This window comes from Babylonia areolata, chromosome 18 (assembly GCF_041734735.1).
Source record: "Babylonia areolata isolate BAREFJ2019XMU chromosome 18, ASM4173473v1, whole genome shotgun sequence".
NCBI lineage: Eukaryota > Metazoa > Mollusca > Gastropoda > Neogastropoda > Buccinidae > Babylonia > Babylonia areolata.
Window position 1 is genome coordinate 30,536,115 of NC_134893.1, and position 10,986 is coordinate 30,547,100.

Sequence of the window (10,986 nt, forward strand, 5' to 3'; positions counted from 1 at the left end):
CCATGAACCAGAACAGAATAAAATCCAAAATGCAAAAGACCCCCTTTTTCTGGAAGCCCAAATGATGCATGTTTACCTCGCATCTTATACAGCTTGTTTGCTGGTTTTGATAACACAACAAAAAGAATCAAATTTCCAATATAAACAAATATAAACATCAAACAACACAACCAGGATTAATTTCACTTCATTTCTCAATATCATCAACAATAACATCAACAATAACAACAACAACAACAACAAAACTCTGTGAACAAAAATCTGCTCTCTACTTTCCAGGCATGAACAATGGTTGCTGCACTTTCGTAGTATATAAACACTTATCAATCATCAAGTGATTTTCAGTAATTCAATTCTCATACAAGTGAATGCAGGGGTTGGGGCTGAAGAGAATCAAAATTCAAACTCCGCAGTCTGGCCAAGACATCTACAAAATATAGTTTGGATTAAAACTAAAGTAATCTAAGCAGCCCTCTTTATATAAGAAAAAATCCTTCACATCTTAAAGCAACAGGATGCATGAATCTGAACCACTGTCCATGAACAAAAATGGACAAGGGAAGGATTACGAACAAAGTGCAACCTTGATCAAACGGCTGAACAGTATAGCAGTATGACAGAAAGTCCAGTGCACACAGAGGAGGAAACACAGACATAAACAGAGTGCCACTTGAGTGAATTCTGCACCCCCAAACATTTACTGATGTGGATACAAACGGCTCAACTCATGAACAACAAGGCACAGCCTTCACAAAGGAAGCCACCCTGACATCTACGATCACCAGTGTGCATCACAGGACATGAAACAAAATTCCTCCTCCTTCACCCCTGATGCATGAAGCCCTTTATCATGGTTCAAACCTTAACCTACGAAAGCCTCACCTGTATGGTTTTTGTCACGCCCAGATTGGAGGAGCAACAGAAGCTGCCATCTCACAAACATTCAACTGTTATTCTGCCATGTCGACTAGTGTTCACCATATGACATGATGACCCCCCCGCAACCCCCCTCCTGGGTGCTCCATCCAGCAGCTCAACATTGCGCTTTGCAAAAACTGAGGACACTCTTGCAATTCCAACTGGATGTGACACAGAGAGGAAAGAGCTGTTCTGGTGGAAACCATGGATCTCCATACACACTAATATCATGTCAGGAAAGCATATGTGCTGCTGTATGATCATATTCATACTGGATAAGGCAGCCAAAATAGGACACAACCATGATCATAGGTTGGTGATAAATTATTTGTTGGGAGGAAACTAAAATAGTATTTCGTCCCTTGTGGGCTATTCTCTTCCACTGGGCCTCATGAAAAACACCCACCCACTCACATGTGTCTGTCCAAATTTAGATATGCATACACATAATAGCGAGGCTCTAAGCACCATAATTTCGTTTCATTTCATTTACACACATAATATAATGCATATGCACACAAATACATACAAATACACACACAACACACATGTATGTGCATGTGCATTTTACACAAATATACTGTGACATATTCACAAGCATAATAATATACATACACTCATCTCAACTCTAACCCCAAATATCCCCCACCCCCATCCCCACACGTGAGACACTCAATTAAACACTGGTGATCAACACCACATTTTCATCAAGTGGACCACAACACTACTTTTTTTCCTTCTCTCAACCATTTCTCTTTAAAACTGCTCCATCAAATGTGCACAGGCACACAGGTACACACACCCCCACACACTCACACCTACACAGAGACAAGACTCACACAATCCCACTAACCCTACCAGGGGAGAGGACACTCACTTAGGCCGATGCCTGACACGTTCTCTGAAGGGTCTTTCTTGTTGCCCAGGCAGAAATTCTTGTCGGCCATGTAGGCGATGACGATGAGCAGGGGGAAGAAGAGTAGAGTGATGATCGCCTCCCACAGCTCCACCCGGTTGGGAGAGATGGCCAGCAAGACGAGAGCCAGCCACACGTACGCAAAAATGCCTGCACACAAGAAACCAGCTCTGATGTTAAGTTCTCGTTTTCTCCAGGGAACAAAAAACATGAAGCAATCCATTGGCTGATGAAAGGATGTGTTGTGCTGCAGTGTCTTTTCTTCAAATCAAACCAGATCATGTTCCTTTCAGCCCAGCGCAGCGAGCACAACAGCAGAGTAGTGGTGAAAGTGTTGGACTTTCAATCTGAGGGCTCTAGGTTTAAAATCCCAGTCAAAGTACCAGGTGGGCTAATGGTGGATATCTTCATGATCTCTCATGCCAACAGATGCGCAGACCTGCCAGCGCCTGAATCCTTTTCTTATGTATAAGGCATGCAGAAGATGAATTGTGTGCATTAAAGATCCTGTAATCCAGGTCAGCATTCTCTGGATTATGGAAAAAAGAACATATCACACATGCACAGCCCTGAAAGCAGATAATGGTGGGGTAAAAACATAAAAAACAAACATGGGAGTTGCAGCCAATTAATGCAAAAGAAGACAAGCTGACCGCCAGGGACTATCTTCGCTTTGAATTCAAATGCTGTTGATGTACACTCTGATATGTTGATTTTAATATGTTATACTGAAATACTATGCCATGCAATATATATAATGTAATAATTAATGTACCGGTAAATGAATACTTGCTATGCTTGATCACTAGCTATAAAGTTATGGAATGTGTGTGTGTGTGTGTGTGTGTGTGTGTGTGTGTGTGTGTGTGTGTGCATGCATACATGTGAATGTATGTGCATGTGTTCATGTGTTTGTGTGTGTTTGCGTCATTGTATGCATGTATAAACATGCACTGCACGGGCATGTGTGTGTGTGTGTGTGTGTGTGTGTGTGTGTGTGTGTGTGTGTGTGTGTGTGTGTGCATGCATGTGTGTAACTCATGGAAGTGAGAGGATTGGGGTGAAGCAAAGTGTGATCAGCAGCATTCCCATGACACCTATTCCTGGCTGGCATCCCTTAAAACCAGCAAACACTGAGCTTGCTTCAGCACTGAGTGTCTGACACCTCCCGTTAATGATCTTTCTGCTAAAACACCAAGGTTCGTGTGCCCATGCATGTGAACAAGCACAAAAAAGTGCGCAAGTCTACGACTTAATCACCTAGATGACAGTATATATTCATTACCCTGGTCACCCATTAGTGCCAGACAAAGGATGGAAACAGACCCCCACCAGGGGCTGCTTGAGAGGCAGCCTGGGGAACACCAAACCATATACATCAGTGGATTGGCAGAAAAGGCCACAAATACCATCAGCATTATTGAACCCAGTCACACACACACACACACCAAGAGGCAACAGAAGCTACTGTCGCATGCAACCTCTGTCTGATGGTGTGTCATGACTCAAGCCGGCTGAACTCCATTAGTTTCTCCTTGCTGGTCTCCTGTTCTGACACCTTCCTCTGTGGAGGCTGGGCTGCATAAATGAATGATGTGAAGGGTGCCTGCTGGCCAGATAATTAAGTACTTGTCTGTTGTCATGGCGCCTTTCTCATGACTTGTGAACACATGAATGAATCCCTAGCTGGCTAAAATGTTTGTTGTGTGTGTTTTTCCTTAAAAATTCACACACCACTTATATCAGTCAACACACACACACACACAAAATTCCACAAACTACTCTCACTCCAACACATATCCTTTGTCCATCCTACCCCCCCCCCTCCCCACAACCCCCCATTCCCCATGCCCACCCAGATTTTCTGCATGCACACACACACACACACACAGAAACACAACCCACACTTACACTGTTCATCTTTAGTTTCAAACATAAGTTTCCATCCACCTGTCCACTTACACCCACACACCATACACATGACATGACTGTACAAACCATCATCACTTCCCCCCCCACACCCCCCCACACACACAGCAACATGCACACACAACTGACCAGAAAAAGCGGTGACAGCAAACACCTTGACGCTGGCCACTCGCCGTTTCTCTCCATTGGGGATGGAAATGATGCAGATAGCCGAGATGACAAGCAAATTGAAGGCTGCTGACCCCACGATGGTGCCTGGGCCCAGTTCCCCAGCTTTGAAATGCTTGCCGCATATCTCAATCACTGACAGAAGAATCTCTGGAGCAGACGTGCCCAAAGCCATCAAGGACAGGTTGGCTACTGTGTCATTCCATACCTGGAGTAGAAGGAGAGTTCAGGGAGGGATGGGGGTGGGGTGGGGTAGGGGAATTCCGTGATGAAATACATTAAATCTAAATCTAATTTACAGACACAAAGATACCTCCCACCACATGGGCCTTTTTCTGAAAAAAATGCACGCACGCACGCACACGCACGCGCGCGCGCACGCACACACTGTCTCACATTCGCCTAAAAAAACCCAAAACAACTACATAATAAAATCATTTGATAGTGCACTGCATTCCAAGTAAAACACATACACACAAAACATTTCTTTGGGGAAAAAATGTCGGTCCTGGAATTTCCAGACTCTAAAAAAGGAGACTAAAATCATAAACCCAGCTCTCACCTTGATCTCCAGCTCACGGATACCCTCGGGCATGGAGGCGTCCGGAACGCGGACAATCCGGGTCTTGCTGGTGATGCGTTCGATGGAGCACATGAAGACGTCTGCCACGATGGACACGGCCAGGAAGCACCACAGCAGTCCCAACAGGTAGAGGAACATGCGGGCCCCTGTCGACCATGTGTACTCACTGATGAGCGGCAACAACAGTCCTTCATTGCACGGGTAGTCGTAAGGATCGAAGGAGGCGACCAAGGGCGTGCTGTTGTCGGCCATGCTGCCGAGATATTACTGGCACTTGATCTCACGTGGGCCAGGTAGCCTCTCTGCGAAAAACACACAGGATCCTGTAAGGAAACGCTGTAGTCGCAGCAAAACTACATCTGGCTGCCGACATTAATAACAGCGGGCCACCTCCTGCTTGAGTCATGTCCATTTTGCTCCCCTCCAATTTGCTCCCATACAAGGGGGTAAAAAAAAAAAAAAAAAAAAAAAAAACCAACCCAGAAAAGAAGAACGTAATCAGAACATGAGCCCACGGAAAGGTGATGATATTTTGAGAATGTTATGACGTCAAAAGGATGTCAAGCTAGACATGGACCAGACATCTTTTGTCCCACTCTCATATTTTGTGTCTATGGTCTTGTGTAAATACCTCCAAGAGGAGAAAAATGTTTGGAATAAAATGTTATGAAATAAAACAAGACACGGCAATTACGACACAAGTTACGGCAATATGGTTTACAAAAAGAAAACAAAAATCTAAAACTTCGATAAAAAAAAATGTTTTTCTTGTTCAGTGCTTGCATCTATCTTCCGCAGGCTGCAGGTTAAAACCTTGATCTAGGGTGTTGCCTGCATTGTTCAATTTCTTGATAATTTCCTCCTTTCTTCACACACCACTGAAACTGACGCGCACACACGCATACACACCCATAAGCATGTACGCACGCAAGCACGTACGCGCACACACACACATACGCACACACACACACACAGAGTTTGTGCATATACGTGTGTGTGTGTGGTGTGTGTGTGTGTGTGTGTGTGTGTGTGTGGTGTGTGTGTGTGTGTGTGTGTGTGTGTGTGTGTGTGTGTGTTTCTGTTTGCGTCCTTACCAGTGTGTCTGCGTGCACGGACGTGCAAAACGTTCACCACCACATGCATACAGTATATTTGAGTGTCATTCTCTCGCGTTTCGCCAGAGACGATCGGTTTTAGACTTTCAGACGCAATTCATACGTGCCGAATTAAACCACATGCCTTTTAAAGTGATAATTAATGAGTTCATGGGTGAAAAACTTGGCTCCATACGGACTGTCTGTGTCATGGCGGTGGTAGTTAGGAACTTGGTTTGAAAACTGGGTTATGGTTGTGCAAGCACGGTTGTTTGGCTGTCTTTATCGTTTTTTGTACTCTTGATAAATTCTGCTTCACTATATCTAGTAATCTTTTTTCCCCTCCAAACTATGTATCCATGCGTATGGGTCAGAGCATGGCCCGCGTTAAAAAAAAAAAAAAAAGAAGAAAAAAAAAAGAGTATTTCTTTCGCGATGACCAGAATCAGCCGGAGTGGATGTCAGTGATGGAGAATCAAAAGAAAGAGAATGTTGCGCCATTGAATCTCTACATGCACATTCTATATCGGTGCATGTGGACTGGTAGGTATACGTGGTGGCAACAGAAACACAGACATCGCTATCTTCAAAATGTCCATCTACAGGCACTGAGACATGCAGGACGATCACCGATGTACGAAGAATTCACCACAGGTGGCGGGCGGAAAGGTAAAACAACAACAACAAACTAACTAACAAATCTCTAACATTCTGGAAAGGATCTGGTGGGATGGAGGGAGAGTAAAAGAACAACAACAAACTAACAAATCGCTAACATTCCGGAAAGGATCTGGTGGGACGGAGGTGAACCTTCCAGTAACCTGTGTGTGTTCCAAAGCACAATACAACAACAACGACAACAACAATAACAACAACTGTAAACAAACTAACAAATCCTTAACGTTCCGGGAAGGATCTGGTGGGATGGAGGGGAACATTCCATGGAGTTAGCTGTGTGTTCCAAAGCACAATAACACAACAACAACAACAACACAACAAACTACCAAATCCCTAACGTCCCGGAAAAGGATCTGGTGGGATGAGAGGGGGTGGGGGGTGGGGGTGGGGGTGTAGTAAAACAACAAGAACAACAACAAACAAATAAACGAATAAACAAATCCCTAAAGTTCCGGAAAGGATTTGGTGGGATGGAAGGGTGCATTTCAGTACAAGCTGTGTGTTCGAAAGCACAATAATGACTGGGTCTTACCTATACCGTTGCGGGGACGGTGCTGGCACATGAGAGTGGAGTTCGGGAGTAGGGAAGAGGTGGGGGAGATGGGGGCGAGGGGGAAGGGGTTGGGGGAGTCGGTGCATCTGGGGCGTGGGTGCGGGAGGGGGCTGGAGTTGAGGGTATGGGGAAAGGGGTGGGGGAGGTGGGGGTGCATACGGATTGCTCATTCAGCGAAATGTCATCCCACTGAAAGATGGACCTGTCATGCACACTTGCAAGTTGCCTTTGCAGAACGATCACAATTAGAAAAGCAAAGCCTTTGGGAGACAGTTTGATCGACAAACAGATCCTTTCTCCTCAATAATCCTCCCGGGGGAGGGGGATGGGGGCAGAAGGGGAGGGGTGGTGAAGTAGAGTTACACCGGCCCTGATTGCGATGGTGGTGCATGTGGTGGGGGAAGGGAGGGAGGGGGCTTGGTGGCGGCGGTGGGGGTGGGGTGGAGGCTTAGGGATCGAGATGAATTTAGTATTTGATTATTGCATTGAACAACTGATGACAGTGGAAGGACACAAGTGGACGTTAACAATCCTGTCATGAACAGTCTATATGATGATACTACTGCTACTAATAACAAATATTATTATTATCATTATTATTATTATCAGTAATACCGCCATCATCATCGTTATCATAACTAACACTGCATACACCCTGCATGAATGAATGGCACGGGTCGGGTTCTATGAGTGTCACGTCTCTGTCTCCTCATATTTCGCGTGCACATGCACACACACGTACACACACGCACACACACACACACACACACCACCACACACACACACACCACACAGAGAGCATAGATGACTCGTGGTTCGTTCATCCCCTATGGACTCGTCCGATATCTCGTCAATGACAGGGTATTCCCCCCCCCTCCCGCACCTCCCCATCCCCCCGCAAACCCCCTCCCCCCACGCCTCCCCTCCGGTATGTGATCAGAAATACGGCTTATAATATATTATTCCCCCTGATCTCACGCGTGAGAGAGAGGGTGGGCGCGGACAGAGAGAGGGGCTAGAGATTATGCGAGACAGAGGAGGGAAGGGAGTGTGGGGGTTGGGGAGAGGGGCAGAGAGAGGGGAACGAGAGGTATATGATGGGTGAGTTATGTGCTGTTTCGATCAGTCCCGCTCTGTATATTGTCTATACAAAGTGATGAGAGAGAGAGAGAGAGACCTCGCCCCGAACAACTTAACCCTAATATAGGGCATACAGCTCTTTGTTCTGAACTGCAAAACAGTATTCAGACAGATGTTAAGCACCAAACTGTGGTAAAACGGAGTGGGCAGTAAGTGTTATGGGGAAGTCCGCCGTTGTCGTGGTTGACCATTGTGCGGCCATGAACACCACGGTTTTATAATTTCAATCATCTTATCATCATTATTATTCTTATTAGTTAAGCTTGTGTAACTACAATAACGAATATTTTGCAAGGAATTGAGAGAAACCTGCATACCACCAGGTCGTGAAGCTCAGTTTCATAGTCATAGCTTCTACCGACTATCGCAATAAACAAGCGACACACGGACTGTACTCAACAAAGATGAAGGATTTGAACAACATGACCTCCAGGGACTTTTACAAGCCAAGAGGCCGTTAATCAAACTGAACCCCAACACTGCCTTCTTTCGTACTACTGTTGAACCGTTTTGGTAGCAGTATCAGTGTTCAAATCTCCACTTCATCTCTTCCCCTTCCTCCTCGCCTCCCCCCCCCCCCCCCATCATCATCTGCTATAGTTTATCCACGCGGATTGACATTCACTGGAACGGAACTGACAGTGTGTCAGACAGCCTCCAACATACAGATTTCTCCTTCTTCTTCTGCGTTCTGCCGCAATTCACGCGTTTACTGTATGTACGAGCCAGCTGTTACGTGAATGACCGTTTTTACCCTGCCATGTTGGCAATTATACTGTTTTCGGGGGAGTGCATGCTGTGCATGTGCTTGCTTCCATAACGTACATGGAATTAACACTGAGGTGGATAATGAGATTTTCTAGCGTGCGTATTTGATCTTCTGCATGCGTTTACACACAAAATGGGTTCACACACTAGCAGGTCTGCACATCATTTGACCAGTGAGATAAAAAAAAAGATGGAAAAATCTCCAACCTTGACCCACCAGGAGTCGCGATCAGGATTTGAGCCCAGGACCCTCAGGCTGAAAGTCTAACGCTTTAACTACTCGGCTGTTGTACCCGTCATATACTGAGTTAGTTCAGTTGGTTACACGCCTGTTGTAGTCACGAGTGTTGTCCTGGCGTGGATGGAGAGCAGACACAGTCTTCCTTTAACCTCTTGACTGCTGGGCCTAGGGGAAGTGAGGTCAGCGTGTCATTAGTTTAAACTGCACTGCCTTCTTTTTGTGTGTTTTTTAATGACGGGATTGATTCTGCTGACCAAGGATGATACGATCCCAAAAAGAAGAAATCTAAATAAAGAATGGTGGCTGACATCCTGAATGTAATCTCAGTCTTAGTAATGTGACAGTCCTCTGACGAGCATACTTGTCAACAGTAGTCAAAGGGTTAATGAACACGAAGCTGGTTTTTTAAACGAGGTCACTCAACACCTGATCATAAATTTACTCTTTTGGCTCTTGTTCGAAACAGTTTTCCCTCAATCGCAAACTTTATGTAGCATTTATTGACCTCGAAAATGCGTGCTGTTATATCAATAGAAATTTATTATGGCGTATTCTGGCAAACGTTGCATAGCAATAAGAAACTCTAGGGAGAGCTGGATAGTACAAGGTCTTCAGAGAAGAAGCCCCCCTCAGTCAAGTATCTCGGCCCTGAACTCCTTACACTCTAGGGGGCCGGGCTGCACCCAGGTCATGACTCCTGGATGCCCTTGTATTGCGGCCTTTTCTTTTTTCTGTTTTCCTGGTCCTCAGCAGGTTCGAACCCGCGCCTCCATTATTATGGCATATTCTGGCAAACGTTGCATAACAGGAAGGCTTTTCAATTGCATTAAGAGTATTATAGTGTAGTTAAAACAAGAGTTATGCGTGTTAACAAACATACTGATGATATCAATAGTACAGGTGGAATGAAACAGGGGGATGTTTGTCGTCCATTTGTTTTCCTTGTGAATGAATAATTTAGGTTCAGAAGTAATAGACAATAGACCAAGGAAGACATGATCCGAAATTCAAAGTTAATTTTGTAGAATTATTTGTATTATTACTGACTGATGGTATTGTCTTGCTCCCAGGGACAGCTACTGGGCTACAAAAGCATCTAGATAACTAAAAGAATTCGGCTCTAAATTGCAATTAGATGTTAATTTGGATAAAAACGGGGTTTAAGATTGGAGTCGGTCATCGCTCATTGACGCATACAAATTTGAAATGACCGAACGATGTGGCAACTAGTCGGTCACTTGACTTTTAGATTTTTCAGAAAGTCGATCAGACAAAAGAACTTTTTCGCCTTTTGTAGGTTTGCTTTAAACAGTTGTTATTGGTTTTGCTTTAAACAATCTTTATTGGTTTGCTTTATACAAATTTTATTCAAAGCAAACACAAAGCATACGTACATAAGCACGAAAAGTATGGCTTATTTAGGCCCTATGCAATAAGAAACAAGCAAGCACAAAACTTATGCGGACAAGTTAAATAAACCAAAATAAATATAATCACACTGGCAAGTATGAAGCAAAACAACAGGAGGCCCGGACTAGCAGTGGGGGAGGCAGAAATGGATATTTTTTCCTGACCCATTATTTTTTAAAGTGACTAACTGATTTTGTGGCGAACAAGTCAAATAAAACACAGCGTCAGTGCTGAACCAAACCTAAACGCTGTAAAAGTGATATTATTGTTTTTGGGCAAAGGAGGCTTTTGGCAGTATGGGAAAGGTGGGTGCGTGATAGTGTTGCTATACCAGTTGTCAATGCTCACAAATATCTTGGACTTCACTTCTACTCGTTTGGGTTTGTAGTTGTATGTTGGGATCATTCAGAGCAATGAAAGCATCATTACATGTTATGATGAAAACTATTTTTTTGAGCAGTCTTCTTCGTTCGTAGGCTACAACTCGACTCCCACGTTCACTCGTATATGTAGGAGTGGATTTTACGTACATTTACCGTTTTTACCCCGTCATGTAAGCAGCCATACTCCGTTTTCGACAGTGTGCAT

General features: G+C 44.6%; 1 protein-coding gene across 3 annotated transcripts in view; it reads right to left on the minus strand.

The window, feature by feature from the left end:
• LOC143292651 (sodium/calcium exchanger Calx-like) overlaps nt 1-10,986 on the minus strand; it is a 108,015-nt gene that overhangs the window by 36,424 nt on the left and 60,605 nt on the right. For 2 of the 3 annotated variants that reach the window (XM_076603142.1, XM_076603143.1), the window contains exons 3-6: nt 4,494-4,816; nt 3,893-4,139; nt 1,796-1,984; nt 77-100 (exon numbers count right to left, since the gene is read on the minus strand). In XM_076603142.1, the coding sequence (XP_076459257.1) occupies nt 77-100; nt 1,796-1,984; nt 3,893-4,139; nt 4,494-4,766 (733 nt within the window). In that variant the 5' untranslated portion in view covers nt 4,767-4,816. The remainder of the gene's footprint in view (nt 1-76; nt 101-1,795; nt 1,985-3,892; nt 4,140-4,493; nt 4,817-10,986) is intronic. The other variant, XM_076603144.1, reaches the window with a different exon arrangement.